Here is a 19,551-nt window from a genome sequence, read left to right on the forward strand (position 1 = left end):
TCCCTATGTGTGTTTGAGTGTGTGAGTTTAAATGCTCAATGAAACAATCAAAATAGTTGTAGTTTTTCTTATCTTTTTGTCTGTTTTAATGCTCTAATTTGGCAAATCCAAATGGCAACCTTTTGTTAGTGCTGAAGTTTTTCTTAACAGGTGTGCAAACTCCAAGTGCCTCACCAAGTGGCTCATGTGAGGTGTCAGTGCTCTAGATTCTCCTCTTAGTGCTTGTTAAAGCCTTAGGGACGTCTGTACCAGGTATTATGATTCGCATGTAAATTCAGTGAGACCCCCAGCTCCTTGAAGGAGAGGCTGTGTGTATCCCAGTGCCCGATGTACAGGAGGCAGATAAATGTTCAGCATCTACACATTACATTATAGTTTGCCTTTTTACATATATTTTTGTATTTAATTGGATCTTCACAACATCTTTATAGCAATTTTTGAGGAAACAAAACTCAGACATGTTCAGAACACATGCAAAACCACAAAGTTGGTACATGATCATGGCAACTAACTGTGGAAATAGTAATCCATATCTTTAGGTTCTATAATATCAATTCAATTTAAATAATGCATTTAATCAATTTAACTTAATTTAAACAAAGATGACTTGGTTTATACACATATGTTCACTGGGAATAATAGTATTTTTCTAATCAAGAAACAGTTATTATCCTCACCTTACTGTTGAGGAAAATGAAGCACAGGGATAGGGTGAGTACGTGTACAAGGCTTGGCACTTGCAGCTAACTGACGAATATGAGGCTATATTCCACAATACCCTGAACTGCAGTGTGCTTCCCCAAGTCTATTCAGAACATTTTAGGTCATCTGAGATGCCACACATAAGCCTACTTTTCAAGCATGCTGAAAACCTAAAAGAAATTACACCCATGCTTGTTTTTGGAATCTTTTAGATTATTCATTCACTTAAAAATTAATTATAAAATAAATATATGTATGTTATTCAAAAATCCAAAGAGTACTATAAAATTATGAGAAGAAAACCACCATCCCATCATTTCCTAACTGCTGTCCTCCTACTTCAATCATCCCCTACTTCCTCAATGCAGAGGCATCATTTTCAAGCCTTTCAACTATATCTTCTAAATCTTCTATAGTTATTTCTATATTTATAAATAGTAGCCTTATACTGACATTTCTGTACTTAACAGTTTTAGATAATACCTCTAACTTTCTATTTCAGAAAAAAGAGTATTTAGCACTGTTATACCAGCATTGCACCTTCCTTCCCTAGCCACATCTTCCAAATATGACTTTTCATAATTTTGGGATAAGTTATTAGTAAATGCTTTATATAATTAAGATTATGTTTAAAAAGGTGTGCTACTGCACACCTATTAGAATGGCAGAAATCCAGAACACTGACAACTCCAAATGCAGACAAGGATGTGGAACAACAGGAACTCTCATTCATTGCTGGTGGAACACAAAATGGTACAATCACGTTGGAAGACACTTGGGCAATTTCTTATGGAACTAATCACACTTGTACCATATGAACTGGCAACTATGCTCCTTGACATCTACCCAAATGAGCTGAAATTTTATGTTCACACAAAAATCTGCACAAGAACGTTTATGGCAGCTTCATTCATAATTGCCAAAACTTGAAAGCAAGTAACATGTCCTTCAGTAGATGACTGGATAAACTGTGGTGCATGGACAATGGAATATTATTCAGTGCTAAAATAAAATGAGCTATAAAGCCAGAAAAGACATGCAGGGATCTTAAGTGCATATTACTAAGTGAAAGAAGTCAATCTGAAGGTTACATGATTCTAAATATGTGACTTTCTGAAAAAGGCAAAACCATGAAGACACTGAAAAGAGCAGCAGTTAACAGACAGTAACTAGGAGGGAGGAATGAGCAGGCAGAACACAGAATATTTTTAGGGCAGTGAAACTATTTTGTAGGATAACTACAATAGTAGATACATGGTAATTATTCATTTGAAGTTCTAATGTAAACTATGAACTTTGGGCGATGATAATGTGTTCATGTATGTTCATCAATTTTAACAAGGGTGCGAGTCTGGTATAGGTTGTCATAATTGGGGTGATGGTGCATGTGTGGGAAATAGGGACATAGTGAAACTCTACTTTCCATTTAATTTTTCTGTGAATCTAGAACTTCTCTAAAAAATAAAGCCTATTAAAGAAAAAGTTGTGCACATCTGAGCCACACAATATACTATGATTACATTTCTTTCATGGTACAACTTTACAACTTAAAAATAAGTTCTAACTAGAGGATTTGCTTATTTGTTTTAAGGGAGCTAGTGGGGGTGAGAGAGAGAGAGAGAGAGAGAGAGAGATAGAGATAGAGATAGAGAGAGAGAGAGAGATGTGAAACAGAAACATCAATAGGTTGCCTCCCATACCCAGCCCAACTGGGGATTGTACCTGCAACCCAGGTATGTGCCCTGACCGAGGATTGAACCTGCAACCTCTTGGTGTAGAAGATGATACACTAACTAACCTGGCCACCAGGCCAGGACTCATTGTACAACTTTTTGTTTTTCTTGAAATTTATTATTGCTTTGTCATGGGATTTCTACATTCTTAAGAGTAATTCTTCCCAAACCCCTCATTAACACTGTAATATCACAATTGATTTTATTTTCCATGTTCAAACACATCATATTCTACCAGACATATTCTTTTCCTGGGGACTTTCCTCCTGAGATCTCCATTTTCTGTTAAAATCTGGACTGACTATCCTCTAGATGTGCTGCACAAGTGTGTGCTACCCTTTGAACTCCTTTAACCATAATTCTGGAAATTCCCTTTGCTTTTATCTTACATGAAATCCTCTGTTTCTAGGGTCAAATACGTGCCCTTTTCTCGATTTACTCCGTACTTTTTGTGGAGAATCTATTCCAGATTTTTTCTGAGAAGGACATAAATAAATAAATTTTTGAGACCTGGCATGTCTGTAAATATCCTTACTCTGTTCTTATTTAATTGATAAATTGAAAGGGTGTAGAATTCTAAGTTGAAAGTAATCTTCCCTTAGACTGTTGAAGGCATAGTTCCAAGGTCTTCTACCATCTAATGTTGCTGTATGAAGTTGTACATCATTCTTATTTGCAAACCTTGGTATGTAACTGATAATTTAAAAAAATTCTGGAAGCTCAAAGCATATCATTTTCCCCTCTCCTGCTCTGAAATCACACAATGGTAAGTTTTGTTTGTTTGTTTGTTTTTTTCTGATGAGCTAAGTCAATCTGAAAACACCTGGCCTTCAGTTTTGGGAAATCTTATATTTCATCTGTTCTGCTTTCTTTGGTCTCTCATCTTGGACTCCTATTAACTATGTTGTTGGATCTCTTGTACTAACTTCCAATATTTTAAGCATTTCTATTTTACTTTTAGTTTTTTTGGGCTTCTTTTTTATTTTATATTTTTGGTTCCATATCTCCAGAAGTGGACAATACAATACAGAGTCTCATAATATCTCTACAGTTTTTGTCCAGTATTCATGCAAAACTTAGCAAGCATACCAAGAGACAAGACCAAGCAAAAAACAGGCAACAGACAGATCCACAGGAAGCCAGATATTGGAGTTATGAGCCATAGCCTTTAAATAACTTTGGATAATGTATTTGAGGAATCAAATAACAAGATACAAAATTTCAGCAGAGGAATGGAATTTATAAAAAAAATCTAATAAAATTCTAGAATAAAAAACCATAACTGAAATTAAGAATATCTAAATATGTATTAAATCATATTCTCAATAAATATCCCAAGAAACATGTACACAGATCTTCTAAGAGAAATGTAGAATGATTCTAGCAGCACTATTCAAAGCAGTCTAAGACAGGACTTTCAGCCAAGATGGAGGCATAGGTGGATACATTTTGCCTCCTCACACAACCAAAAGAAAGACAACAACAATTTTAAAAACAAAAAACAATGAGAATTGACAGAAAATTGAACTATATGGAAACATGACAACCAAGGAATTAAAGAAGAAACATTCATCCAGACTGGCAGGAGGGGCAGAGATGGGCAACTGGGGTGGAAAGGACTCATGGAAAGGCAGTGGCTGGAGGACTTGGGTGGGTAAGGTGGCGGCTGGTAGACCAGGTGGTGCCACATTTGCTGGTGGATAAACCAGGAGGAACAACTGGGGAGTGAGACAAACCACACAACCCAGGGTTCCAGTGTGGGAAAATAAAGTCTCAAAATCGCTGACTGAGAAAACCTGTGGGGGTTGAGGTAGCAAGAGAAACTCCCAGACCCACAGGAGAGTTCAGTGGAGAGACCCACAGGGTCCTGGGATGTACACAACACCACCTGCCTGGAAATGAGCACTAGAAGGGTCCAATTTGCTTGTGGGTAGTAGTGGAAGTGACTGAAAGCTGGCAGAGAGCTGAGCACACAGCATTGTTCTCTTTTGAAGCCCTCCCCCCCATACAGTGCCACAACTCAGTGACCTGGGTTGCCCTGCCCTGGTGAATATTAAGGCTCCAACCCTTATTATGTAACAGGTACACTGAGACCAAAAAAATTGTCCCAAATGAAAGAACAGGTCAAAGTTCCAGAAAAAATACAACTAAGCGATGAAGAGATAGCCAACCTATCAGATACACAGTTCAAAACACTGGTAATTGGGATGCTCACAGAATTGGTTGAGTATGGGGGCTCACAATAGAGGAAAAAGTGAAGGTTATGAAAAGTGAAATAAAGGAAAATGTACAGGGAGTCAAAAGTGACGGGAAGGAAACCAGGACTCGAATCAATGATTTGGACCAGAAGGAAGAAATAAACATTCAACCAGAACAGAATGAAGAAACAAGAATTCAAAAATATGAGGAGAAGCTTCAGTACCTCCAGGACATCTTTAAACATTCCAACATCTGAATCATAAGGGTGCCAGGAGAAGAGGAAGAGCAAGAAATTGAAAACTTATTTGAAAAAATAATGAAGGAGAACTTTCCCAATATGGCAAAGGAAATAAGACTTCCAGGAAGTCCAGGAAGCTCAGAGAGTCCCAAAGAAGTTGGACCCAAGGAAGCACACACCAAGGCACATCATAATTACATTACCAAAGATTGAAAGAGAAGGAGAGAATCTAAAAAGCAGCAAGAGAAAAGGAGACAGTTACCTACCAAGGAGTTCCCATAAGACTATCAGCTCATTTCTCAACAGAAACCTTACAGGCAAGAAGGCACTAGAAAGAAGTATTCCAAGTCATGAAAGGCAAGAACTACATCCAAGATTACTCTATCCAGTAAAGCTATCATTTAGAATGGGAGGGCAGATACAGTGCTTCCCAGATAAGGTCAAGTTCAAGGAGTTCATCATCACCAAGCCCTTATTATATGAAATGTTACAGGGGCTTATCTAAGAAAATGAAGAAGATAAAAATATGAACAGTAAAATGACAACAAACTCACAGCTATCAACAACAGAACCTAAAACAAAAACAAAAACAAAAACAAAGCTTAGTTCATTTTTTTAAGCAAACAATTAGAACAGAAACAGAATCACAGAAATGGAAATCACATGGAGGGTTATCAGTGGGGAGGACAGCAGGGAGAATGGAGGAAGAGATACAGGGAATAAGTAGCATAAAGGGTAGGTACAAAATAGACAGGGGGAGGTTAAGAATAGTATGGTAAATGGAGAATCAAAGAACTTATATGTATGACCCATGGACATGAACTAAGGTGGGGGAATGATGGTGGGAGAGGGGGTACAGAGCAGAGGGATAAAGGGGAGAAAAAATGGGACAACTGTAATAGCATAATCAATAAAATATAAAAAAAACAAAATAAAAAAACAAAATCACCTAAGATGTATAAATAAATTGTTGTTTGTTCTACAATGGCACACTATACAGTACTGAAACAGCAACAACACAGATGAATCTCAAAACACAATGTCTTCTGAAATGATGTATGTGTGAAAGAAGATGTACTACATGATGCCATTTGTTAATATGTAAAGCTGAAATTAATCATGGTGTTAGAAGTTAGGACAGTTACCTCTCAGAAGAGAAGGAGAGTCATTATTGGGAGAGGACAGAAGTAGGGCTTCCAGGATGCTTGTAGGGCTATATTTTTTTATCTCGGTCATAGTTACAAAAATGTATTCACTTTGTGGTAATCCCTCAAGCTGACCTCTTGATTTGTGAATGTTTCTACATACATATAAAAAGTTATAATATAATAATTATTTGATTAAAATTTTTATTGAAATAAACCAAGAACAAATTACTCTCATTTTATAGATGCAGGTATCTTTTCTTAACTCTGAGAAAAACACGTATTATTTTCTATTTTCTTTCTTTCTTTCTTTGTATTAGTTTTGGTATATACCATGTACCTGATCTACCTGTGTTCAGAAACTCAGTGGTTCAGTTTCTCAAGAGAACAAATTTCCTGTTTCCTGGTTATATGGAGGTGGAGAGGGATCTGGGGTTCTATAGAAACCTATGTAGAATTTTAACCAATCTCCCTGTTTTTAGCCATACCCATTTACCCTGCCTTTGGCGGTACCTGGGCTTGCCAGTTCTTGATCCCTGCTGAGGTTCTATGTTATGAATTTCATTGGTAAACCTCTCTGTAAACCCAAAAGTTTCAGCTTTCTCTGCTCTTGTAAATCAGTTGTCAGTCCTCAATCTCACAAGATTTATCAATATCTTTTGTCTGTTGGTACCTCCTCTTCATCTTGGTGCACATATACCTATTTTATTTTTATATTAATTTTAGCAGGTTTGAAGAAGAATTAGTTAGAAAAAGATATATATTTAACCTGCCAATTTTTGATTAGCTATTTTTCCTGACATTAAAAAAAAGATTTTACTTATTCATTTTTAGAGAGAGGAGAAGGGAGGGAGAAGGAGACAAACATCAATGCACGGTAGCCCCTCACATGCCCCCTACTGGGGACCTGACCTGGCCCAAAACCCAGGTATGTGCCCTGACTGACTGGGAATCGAACCAGTGACTCTTTGGTTCTCAGGCCAGCACTCAGTCTACTGAGCCACACTATAAATTTTCCTGATATTTATTTAAAAATATTAATCAGTTTATAATTCACTGCCTATGATCTGAGGTAGAATGCACATACATTTCTATAAATTTGAGGTTTCTTATTAGTTAGGTGCTATTTTTAAAAAATAGAATCTTTCATTTTTTCACCTACACTTTAGTTTAAGTGCTACATAAATTATTGGCCATACTTCTTGGCTTGTGATTTCATTAGGGAGCTGCTGTTAATGTACTGCTGCGTTTTATTATCAAATAAAATTTATAGGCACAGTGTCCTGTTCCACAGAGTGAAACAAAGATTTCTCATACACTCATCCAGATTGGAGTAGAAGTCTAAAGTCTACATACAAATTTCTAAGAAGTCACCTTTGGCATCTTATATGAAGCCCTATTTCCTGGGCTTCTAGAAGTGATCTTGTTAAAAATAATCCCAGATGAAAATCAAAAGGAAGCATCAGTATTTTCCCAATACTTTCAGTTGTTTAAGACTATCTTAGCAGGAGAGTTTGTGGTGTCTTATGAGTTCTAGATGGCTCAGTAACCTGCAGAGTATACTAGTTATCAATCATAGAAAGAATAATTAATATATATGTTTCTGGTCCTTCTAGAAATATTATGAGAAATAACTTAAAAATCTTTCCATTTTAACATGATCATTAAAAAATTAATAGACACATAATATTTTTCCGAAATGACTTTAAGAAATATAAACAGAGAAATATAGTGTAGTGGAGAAATGTAGAGCATTTTGGATGTCCAGTATCTTCTGAATGTTCCTAATTTGGTCACTTTGCTGTACAAGTCCTCTCTCCCTAGTCAGGAATCAGACATTTGCTTTGCCAGCTCTTGTAGCATGCAACCTAGGCTCTACAAACCAGACACAGCCATGTCAGCCTTTGTTCAGTAGAGAAGCATGAAGAAGACATCAAATTTTCAGGAACAGCAGTGACAGAAATTCTGGAACCCAGAGCCTAGCATTATGGTGTGAATTATGGAGTCCTTGCTCAGGGACAGTAGCTACTGGGGTCTTCATTGGAATAGTCATGTGGCAGGGGCTGGGTGTGATCTTGGCTGTAGCCCCCAAACATGACTTTCTGAATTTCCCTGAGATTCTATAAACCAGTTAATTTCCTTAAATAAATTCTTTCACCCCCAGCTACATAGAGTGTTTCTTACAAATAAAATAAAAAATGTATCTTTGTAACATTTTGCTACAGTAAAAATAAACATGTAATCCAGAGGAAAGAATGACACATTCTACAATAGGGATGAACTATGAAAACTTATGCTATGTGAAATAAACCAATTACAGAGAGGCAAATACTATATAATTATACTCATGCCAGGTACCTAATATGGTCAAATTTATGAACTCAAAGAATTTCCAGGGTTGGGTGGAGGGGCAAATGGGGAGCTACTAATCAAGGGGCAGTGGAGATGAATAAGCTTTACAGGTCTGCCCCACAATGTTGTACCTACAGTCAATAATTACACACTGTATACTTAAAAAGTTATTAAAAGGATAGATCTCATGTTAAGTATTTTTCCAAAATAAAATAAAATTTAAAAAAACACTACTATTGACTCATACATTTCCCAAAGACATGTCTAATTTTAAAAACATATTGGAGAATTTAAAAATCTTGATAGCAACTTGAACATACCATCTTTATCCGTGGTATCTTGAGGTTTGGATTTTAATGTGAAGATCTTCCGTAGCTTACAGTTAGCTGAGACAATAATTCCGTCTAATGATTGGAAAACTGCTCCCTTGAATATTTCAGTGGTAAATGCTACCAAGTCAATGCAGAGGTTGCACCACTAAAATAAAGATGAGAAAAAAATGAATAAGTGAATAAATGAATAAATGAATGAATGAACTTTCTATAACCACACAAACGGACAAGCTGTCTGATGTAGAAAGTCCAGAGAGTTGAGACAATTATCTGAATCAACCAGTCCCATACAATTTTTCCCTTTTAGGCAAATATGCCTCATTTTGGCTTCAATTATCTTAAGAACTGCCTTGATTCTTCCAAAGAAATCATCATAAAGTATACAGTGGTCATCTGACTAGAGTTCTCATAATGAGACAAGGCTTTGACAACTTTGGGAAAAACTCTAGATCTGTAGGAATAGTGCTGGTGGGAAGCTGACTGAAGGTGCCTTAGACCACTGAAATCTTGAAAATCAGGGATAAGCAGCCAATTGTTCCTTCAAGGGGACTACTCTGATCCCAATTAGCCACTTATATTTGTTAAAAAAAAGAATGGATGAAATTAGAAGCTGGATTTAAATTGTGGCCAGTGCTGTCTACTTATAATCAATTAACCTATTGTATAGAAGTAGATTTTTCTAAAAAATTTGTGATTATGCCTGATATTTGCCAATTTTTAAAATACTCTTGCAGGGACTAATTTCTGACTATTAAACAATTAGACCCCTCAATGCCTCATCAAATAAATTCTTTTAATGGTCTAACTGAGTTAAAGAAAAGGAGAAAAGAATCATTTAGTAAGAAATTAAAACATATTTAAGGCTGCAGAAAAAAGCAGGAAAATAATTTTTGAAATTAAAAGAAAAGTAGTATTTAAAATTGTGCTTAAAAAAATATCAGCCTCTTCCATTATTTGTTTAGAAGCACAATTTACATAGGTCCATTTTATTAATCCATAACATCAAAAGCTATATTCATTAATAAAGAAAATAAAATGACATTTTTAAAGGCAATTCTATTTAGAAATCATTTTAATATGGAGGAAAAGCTGAGGTTGTTTCCACAGCAGAAAAGGAAGAGATTGCAGTAAATTATTAAGTACATAAAGATTATTTTCTTTGTAGATATCTCAACAGAATAATTATATTCCCAGGCCATGGGGATGCTCTGGGCTTTTTGGGAAAAGGTGTCTGGAATAATAAAAGGTAAAAAGTAGGACTGAGAGACTGGCTTGACAAGTAAGATGGCAAGCTCTGGGGAGGTGTGGGAAGTAACACAGGATGGGCCAGTGAAGCCAGGTTCTGGAGGAGATGGGAGATGGGGAAGACAACCTTGGGCTCCAGAAGGTAAAGTGTAACTGTGGTTCTTGAAGGAGAATGAAACGAAAGAAGAATATTGGGAAATTTGGACTAATCTTGATGCAGAACTGTTTTGGGATGGTACAAGGGGTCTATGGGGGAGGGTGAGGTATAGTGGAGACAGATGGAGGCACAGAAAGACTAGTCTCTTGTCAGTCATTTAAGCATAAAGTGAGGAGGGTCTGTCTGGTTAGTAGGCTAGCATAGCAAGTGGAATACTAAGGGACAAATCCAATAGGCATGCCATAGGGCAAAACACCATAACTTGGTAAAATCCAGGTTACAAGGAATGAAGGTCTTGGGGTTTCCAGCTATACAATAATAAAGATTAACATTATCATTACAATAGTAAATTATTATTGTTATAAATGTTGTTCTTATTCCTAAAACACTTAATTAACATTATGCCCCAATTCCAATCATTCAGTAATTGCATTCATCCACCCTTTCCCACAGGTGCTAAGTAAGCATTTATCAGGTGTTAGACACTGGTCTTGGCTTCAGGGATACAGCAAGGAGTAAGGCAGTCCTTCTAGTCTGGGAAGGGAGACAGACATTTGGAATCTATTACATACAGTTAGTATGGAGGGGGCTCAAGGTAAGAGGGTAGAGAGATTCAGAGAAGCCATCTTTTAAAAAAATCTTAAATTATATCATGATATTATATGCATATATAAGCATACAATTTATACAAAGATTTTATACAAAATGAAGTCCTGGTCATCTCTACATTCCTCTAATCATATTGTTAACTCTTAACTTTCTTCTCTGTATATTTTAAAATAATAATACTTCTTGATTCATCAATTTTAGACATCTGCTGACTTCCTGTTATGGTAGATAAGACCTAGCTTATTACTTACACAGACTACTTCCCCAACTTCCTCCCCCTAGAAAATTATCTCATTCTTTCTTTATTCTTTTTTCCTTAAAAAATCCATTTTATGGCCCTGACTGCTGTGGCTCAGTTGGTTGGGCATCATCCTGCAAAGAAAAAGGTCACTGGTTTGATTCTTGGTCAGGTCACAGAGTTTGGTCAGGTGTGGACATGTACAGAGACAACCGATTGATGTTTCTCTCTCACATCGATGTTTTGCTCCCTCTCTTCCTCTCTCCCTTACCCTCTTCTCTCTAAAAATAAAGTTTTAAAAAATCAATTTTCTGTGTTTTCCTTGTGACTATGTAAATATTGCATACAACCAAGCCAAGTGATGCTCTATGAATATCTTTCCTTCCTTATACAACTTTTTTGTATTTCTAGTTAACAACTGCTATTTTAATTATTTGCTTTATTTTCTTTGAATCTAAGTCTTTCTACATCTAGGAAATGTTTGTGGGTGACTTCTGAGTTTGGTTGTGAAAAATGATTTAGAATTTCCAGGCTCAGGGAGGCATGCAAACATGCTAGGCATTTTTTTCTCAGGGCCCTGCCCCTTTATACCCTGCTTTGATGAACTCTCTAGTTGGTTGCACCTGAACACTCCCAACAGCTCTGATGAGGAATTGGTGTCCACCTTCTTGTGAGTCCCAGAAAATCAGGCCCTTACCTGATACACACTTTTCTTATCCATCACAGTACAATTGCTTTTATTCCCTCTACCTGGACTCATGGTTTGTAAAAATTACTCAACCAATAATGGTATGCATATGTGTGTGTGTTTGTGCCTGTTTGTTAATATATGAAGACATGCATGATTACATACATGCCTATACACACTTTCAATCTTTCATTGTATAGTCACTCAACAAGCTCTGTAAATGTGTGTGAAATGTTAACATATTTAGTGAATCCATCTCTCAGAAGTATAGATTGGAGTAGTTCCTGAAAAATGTGGGAATAACTTTCACAAATCTCCCTTGGCTAGAGGAAATAAAAATTATTTTTTCATTTAGTTGATATTTATAAAGGTTCTAATTTTCATAAGCTCCAACAAATAATTCATTATTTATACAAATGTTGTGATATATTTTCTGAAGTTTGGTAAAGAGTATAAACTTTCTACTATCAACAGGTAGGTTATTGGAATTACAGTTAATCTTTATAAAATATTACTTCCATTATTCTTGGTGATATCATCCATTCTTAAATATACCTTTTGGATATTTTTCTTGATCTGTGATCACTTTATTTTATATGCAACTCTAATACAGCATGGAGGAGCTCTTAGTCTAAAATATTTATAATTATGGGTCCTTAATAAGTTTGCAACAGAAAGATAGCAATGTGATAGAGAAAAGGTGGTTCTGTTTAGTATGTTGCTTGGATTAATGAGAGGTTATATTACTTACTTGCAGGATATAATTTTGCATGAAAAAATTGACTGGCAAAGAGTGAATGAATTATTGAAAGCATGAATTTCTAGTTCATACTGACTCATATTTTGGCAATGTGGCTTTATTTTACCAATGAAAGGACAGCATATTTTGTGAACACACACACAGATGCTTGCACACACACACACACACACACACACACACACAAAATGCATATTCTTGGTTGTCCCAGCACTCTTCTCATTTTCCAAGCCATAACTGTATGAAAGCTCTGAAGATAATTGAGTTCATTCTGCGGGTATAGGAAGAGGGCAAGTCATAACAGTACACAACTCCCACTATCACTGACCTTCTTAAAAGGAAACAACAGACAAGAAACTACAATTTCATAACCTAGCAATCCTAAAGTACATCTCTTTACAGAATTTTAGAACCTCACTCAGTTTTGGTGCTCCTAAAATGATAACAAAGAACAATGTTTTAAGATATTTATTGTGCCTTTCAAAAGAACTTTTCATATATTAGTTTTAATTTCTCAAAAGAAAATCTGCTTACAATGATCGTATTAATCTCTATCATCATCATACTGTATTTATTAAATGGTATAAGCAGAGATTGAAATAGTAATTTCATATCACCATGGTCAGAAGCAATTACCTATTACTACTGTATTAAAAACAATTTCCTCAGGAAAAGAAAATCATGACAAGTCCTTATATGGAGAGAGGGGAGCTGAGGAGGGGAAGTTGGGACAGCCTAGGTGCAACTCTTGGCTAAACCACAGGAAGGCAAGTTCCTTGTGGAAATATTGTCAGTATACCTGTACAGCAATTGAACCCTACCTCCTAATTCCCACCTGCCTCAAATAAGCCATCTCTTCTTGAAACAGCAGCCCAATCTTTCTCTTGCTAATCTTCAGCTCACCCTTTTACTGTATTCTCTGAAATCCTTTACTACTGGAAAGTACTTCTATCCTCTTTATTTGTCTAAGGGTCCTACACACTTTACCTTAACTGACACCCAACTTTTCTTTGAGATATTACTTCCTCTTCAACTCTGGAATTGAAGTGTACTTAGGGAGTTCACACCTGTGTCTACATTCCCCTATTTTGAGTCCATGGGGCCAAGTGGCATTGAGAGAAGTTATGCCCTAATGCTCTTTGAAGCTTGAGGCAGTGCACTAGCAAGCTCTTCTATCATTTTAGCTACATCAATCTTCCAGCCACTCTCTGGTCACTCCTTTGACTGCTTCAGACACTCCCTCACCAGCCTATATACACATTCCTGAAACATGCTGGGACCAGGTTCATCTCATCTTCCAGCACATTGTTCAATAACCCAACAGTCCCTTCACCTCCTTTCCTTCAAAAACCTTCCTCTCCTCTTCTCTCTGTAATCCTCTCAAGTGGCCACATCCTGAGATTTATGAAATAACTAACTTTTAAATTTTGGAAATAGAAGTAATTTTCTATTATTTAATCACAATACTCTATTCTTGAATCTATCTGGCAATTCTCTCCAGTTAAACCCTAATGGCAATTCCTTTTAAATATATTCCTCCCAGGAATGTAAGAGTTTGAGCTCTGGAGCCTCGTTGTCTGGGGTTGGATTCCAGCACCCATTAATTAGTTATGCAATCTTTACAGTTACTTAAGCTCTCTGTATCTTTCTTTTTTCATTTGTAAAATGGTGATAATAATGGTACATCTCTCATAGAATTGCAAGGATTAATGTTTAAATACATATAAACACTTACAATAGAGCCCAGCATATCGTAAGTGCTCACTGTAAGTTAACCATAATCTTTTTTACTTTCCTACCATGAAATGCAGTCTTTAAGGGTAGAGTACTATGAATTTTGACCACTTAGTACACCTGCATTCTACACCCCATCAAGATATAGGACATTTCAATCATCCTAGACAGATCTTTTATGCAGCTTCCTAATCAATCTCAGCATTCATCCCTCTCAAGGGCAACCACTAATTTCTTTCACCTTAGATTAGTTTTGTCTGTTCTCTTATTTTTATTTAAATAGAATCACAGAGTAAATGGTTTCTTTCACTCAGCATACTTGAGGTTCATCACTGCCACTGCATATATTGATAGTTTATTATTGTTTTGCTGAGTAGTATTCACTCTGTAAATATACCATAATTTGATTTTCACTGTGCTGTTTTTAGACATTAGGGTCATTTAAGATTTTGGCTTTTATGAATAAAGCTGTTGTGAAATTCCCATACTAGTCTTCTTCTGTGTGCATACTTTCATTTCCTTGGATATAAACCAAGTAGTAGAATTGGTGAACCAATGTTTAACTTTATCAGAAACTTCCAAAGGTATTTCCAAAGTAGTTGTACCATTTTCTGTTTCCACTGAAAATATATGATAATTGTCTTATCTCTCACTAACATTTAGTATTTCCTGTCTCTTTTATTTTAGACATTCTAGTGGGTGAAGTAGTGCTACTGTTTTTCATTTGAATTTCCCTGATTGATGGTGTAGAGCTCTTTTTTTTTAATAAAGTTATTTATCTAATGTATGATCTTTGTGAAGTGCTTTGTTTAATTGTTTTGGCCTTTTAAAAAAGTTATGTCTTTTTATTAAAAGTTGTGGGGTATATTCTGATACAAACCTTTTGTCAAATACATGTTTTAGAAATATTTCCTCCCAGTCTGTGACTTTCTTATTCATTTTTTTTTGTTGATAGCAGTTTAAAATTTTTTGAAACCCAGTTTGCAATTTTTATTAGGGTTAATGCTTTTTATTAGGTTCTTAAGATAACTCTTAAAGTAGCTTTACATTTTTACTATTTACATTCACTTCTGTGCTTCATCTTACATTAATTTTTATGAATGGTGCAAAGTTGGAGTTAAGGTTCTTTCTTTTTCTTCTATGTAATTACTCAGAAGTTCTAGTTCTTCAGAGTAGAGACCTCAGAAATAAACCCACACCTATATGGCCAATTAATATATGGCAAAGGAGGCAAGAATGTATAATGGGATAAAGACAGTCTATTCAATAAAGGGTGTTGGGAATATTGGACAGATACATGCAAAAAATGAAACTAGACCACCTAATTATACCATTATACAAGCATAAACTCAAAATGGGTGAAAGACTTAAATGTAAGACTTGAAACCATAAAACTCCTAGAAGAAAACATCAGCAGTAAACTCTCTGACATTTCTCTCAGTAATATTTTTTTCTGATATATCTCTTTGGGTAAGGGAAATAAAATAAAATATAAATAAATGGGAGTACATCAAACTACAAAGTTTTTGCACAGCAAAGAAAACCATCAACAAAATGAAAAGACAGCCTACTAAGTGAGAGAAAATACTTGCTAATGATACATTTGATAAGAGGCCAATATCCAAAATTTATGAAGAAATTATATAATTCAACAACAAAAAACCAAACCATCTAATTAAAAAATGAGCAGAGGACCTGAATAGACACTTCTCCAAAGAGTACATAAAGAGAGCCAATAGATAGATGAAAAGATACTCAATGTCACTAATCATCAGAGAAATACAAATTAAAACCAATGACTTATCACCTCACACCTGTTAGAATGACTAACATCAATAAATCAACAAGTGTTGGAGAGGGTATGGAGAAAAGGGAACCCTCATGCACTGTTGGTGGGAATGCAAATAGGTGCAGCCCACCATGTTAGACAGTATGAAAATTCCTCAAGAAACTTCTTGAGGAATAGAACCTCCTTATGACCCAGCAATTCCACTTCTGGGTAAACATCCAAAAAACTCCCCAAATGCTAATTCAAATACACGTACACATATACACCCTAGTAAGTTCATTGCAGCATTAGTTACAATAGCCAAAATATGGAAGCAACTCAAGTGTCCAACAACAGATGAGGGGCTAAGAACATGGTACATATAGACTATATTACTCAACAATAAAAAAATGAAACCTTACCATTTGCAACAGCATGGATGGAATTAGAGGGTATTATGCTAAGTGAAATAAGTCAGGCAGAGAAAGAGAAATGCCATATGATTTCACTTGTATTTGGAATCTAAAAGAATAAAATAAATGAACAAATAAAAGAAAAAAGATTCATAGATTTAGAGAACTATTGGTTGTCAGAGGGGAGGGTGGTTAAGGGGCTGGGTTAAAAAGGTGAAGGGATTAAGAAGTAAAAATGGGTAGTTACAAAATATTCATAAGGATGTGAAGTACAGCATAAGGAATGTAATCAATAATATTGTAATAACTATGTATGGTGTCAGATGGGTACTAGAATTATCGAGTAGATCACTTCATAAATTATATAACTGTCTAACTACTATTCTGTATGCCTGAAACTAATATAAAATAATATTGAATGACAATTGTAATTGAAGAATTAAACAAAAAGAAGTTCCAGTTCTTAAAAAAAAAAGATGTTCCTATTCCTGTTGAATTGTTCTGGTACCTTGGTTGAAAATCAACTGACTACATATATGTGGGTCTATCTCTAAATTTGTTATTGTTATCTATGCCAATAACACAGTGCCCTGGTTACTACAGCTTTATACTAAGTCTTGAAATCACAAGATATCATTTTTATTTTTTGAAAATTTTTGGATGTTCTAGGTCCTTTGAATTTCTATATATATATTGGAATTGGGTTATTAATCTCTGCAAAAAAGCCTGCTGTGTTCTAATTGGGATTAGATCAATTAGGTCAATTGAAGGAACATTAGCAAACACATTCTTCTGAGTCATAAACAATGTATTTTCAATTTCTCTCAACAATGTTTTATAGTTTTCAGTGTAAAGATTTAGCATATATTTTGTTAAATTTATTCCTGAGTATTTCATAATGTTGATGCTATTGTAAATATTTTAAAAACTTCAGATTTTTAATTATTTCTATAAACAATTTATATAGAAATATAATTAATTTTGGTATACTGACATTGTATTCTGTGACTCTACTAAATTCACTTATTCTGATAGGTTTTGTTTAATTTTTCTAGATTCTTTAATATTTTCTACATAGATGATTACGTTGTCTGTAAAGAAAGTTTTACTTCTTTTTTCCAATCTGATTTTTTAAAAATTTCTCTTTTATATCTTATTGCACTTGCTGAGACCTCCAATACAATGTTGAATAGACATGGTTAGTGTGGATATCCTTCCCTTGTTTTCAGGTTGGGGATAAGTTGTCAGTATTTCACCATTAAGTATATAATTTTGGTTGTAGGTTTTTTTCCTTCATAGAGGCCCTTTATAAGAAATGTGGCTCCTTACATAATATTCCTTTCCTGTAGTTTGCTCTGTCTGGTATTAATATATCCACTCTAGTATTTTTATGATTAGTGTTTGCGTGGTAAATCTTTTTATATTTAAAAAGTTTTAATCTACCCGTGTCTTTAGCTTTGATGTACACTTCTTCCAAACAGTAAGCACTTTTTTCTTGCTTTTCATTCAATTTAACAGTTTGTCTTTTAGTTAAAGTGTTTATTTAGTCCATTTCCACTTACTGTAGTTAGTTTGATGTGTTTAAGGCAACCATTTTGCTATTTGCTTTCAATTTGTCTCATTGATTCTTTGTTTATTTCTTCTTTCCTACAATTTTTGAATTAAATATATTTTTAGTGTCCTATTAATTTCCTCAGTTGGCTGATTAGTTATATTTCTTTATTTTTTCCCCCAATGGTTGCACTAGAGTTTGCAATGTGAGTCTTTAACTTATCACAATCTAACTTTGATAGACTATCTCATGGATAAGAACCTAATGGTATTATACTACCATCTCCACCATTCTTTATCATTATGGTAATATACTTTGCATGTACACTGTTATTTTTATTTTCAATAATCAAATACTTTTAAAGAAATTATGATATGATAAAGAATCTTTTAGATTTACTTATGTATCTACCTTTACTGGCACTCTTTGTTCTCTCACTTAGATCTAAATTTCAGTCTGGCACATGTTTTTTTCAGCATGCAGAACTTTAATATTTTGTAGTTCAGGTTTGCTAGCAACAGATTTTTTCAGCTTTTCAGTCTTAAAATGGTTTCATTTGCTCTAATTATTTAATATTTTCATTAAAGAATTCCAGATTGACAGATTTAGTTCCTTCTCCTCTCTAGCACCATTCCATTGTCTTCTTACTTTCATTACTTCTGGTAGAAAGCTGTTGACATATTTTATCATTGTTCTCTGATGCATAATGTGATTTTTCCTCTTGCTGAGACTTTCTCTTTATTGTTGATTTTCAGCAATTTAGGTATGGCACACCATGGTGTATTTTGTGGGGATTTTTTTCTTTTCAATTATGACATACCGCGATGTGGTGTTTGAGTGATCCTCAGCTTATGGCTGGTTGTGCTTATTAGATATGTGGGTATATTTTTCAAATTTTGAAAAATTTCAAACATCACTTTTATAAATTTTTTTCAGCTCAATGTCTTTTCTCTCCTTCCATATTCCAACTACACACAAGTTAGACTAATTGATATTGTTTCACAAGCTGTTCAGACTATACTAATTTTTTTCAGAATTTTTCTCCCTCTCCCTGCTTCAGCTTGAATTGTTCCTATATTCCTGACTTCAATTTCAATGATACTCCGTAGTGTTTAATTTGATGTTAAATCTGCCCAATGAATCTTTCATTTCAATATTGTATTTATTCAGATTTTTTCATAGTTTCCATTTCTCTATTGAGGTTCTCCATTTGTTTCTCCATTATGTTTATATATTTCCTTTAAATTCTCAAAATATATAGACAATAGTTGTTTTAAAGCCCTTGGCTTTTCATTCTGTGATTTTTTTTCCTTGTTATGGATCATGTTTCCCTACTTTGCCTATCTAGTATTATTAAATTTTTTATTATTATTTTTTTTTGCTTTCCAGTTCCATCCATGCTGTTGCAAAGAGTATGCTAAGTGAAATAAGCCAGGCAGTGAAAGACAAATACCATATGATCTCACCTTTAACAGGAACCTAATCAACAAAACAAATAAAATATAACTAAAGACTCTGTTACTTTTTCATTTGATGACACTCAATAAATGAAATACTGTTAAAAATCAAACAACCTCCAAATCACTGGCTCTATGAAAAAAAATGCTTGAAGGAAAATTTTTTTTATCTTCACTTGAGGACATTTTTTCCATTGTTTTGTAGAGAAAGAGGAAGGGAGACAGAGAGATA

General features: G+C 34.8%; 1 protein-coding gene across 1 annotated transcript in view; it reads right to left on the reverse strand.

Annotated features, from left to right (window-relative positions):
- The window catches only part of CFAP20DC (CFAP20 domain containing), a 245,334-nt gene that overhangs the window by 115,914 nt on the left and 109,869 nt on the right, over positions 1 to 19,551 (reverse strand). The window contains 1 exon segment of the mRNA XM_036030972.1: positions 8,690 to 8,846. Within this exon segment, the coding sequence (XP_035886865.1) occupies positions 8,690 to 8,846 (157 nt within the window).

The sequence above is a fragment of the Phyllostomus discolor genome, chromosome 7, assembly GCF_004126475.2.
Source record: "Phyllostomus discolor isolate MPI-MPIP mPhyDis1 chromosome 7, mPhyDis1.pri.v3, whole genome shotgun sequence".
Lineage (NCBI taxonomy): Eukaryota > Metazoa > Chordata > Mammalia > Chiroptera > Phyllostomidae > Phyllostomus > Phyllostomus discolor.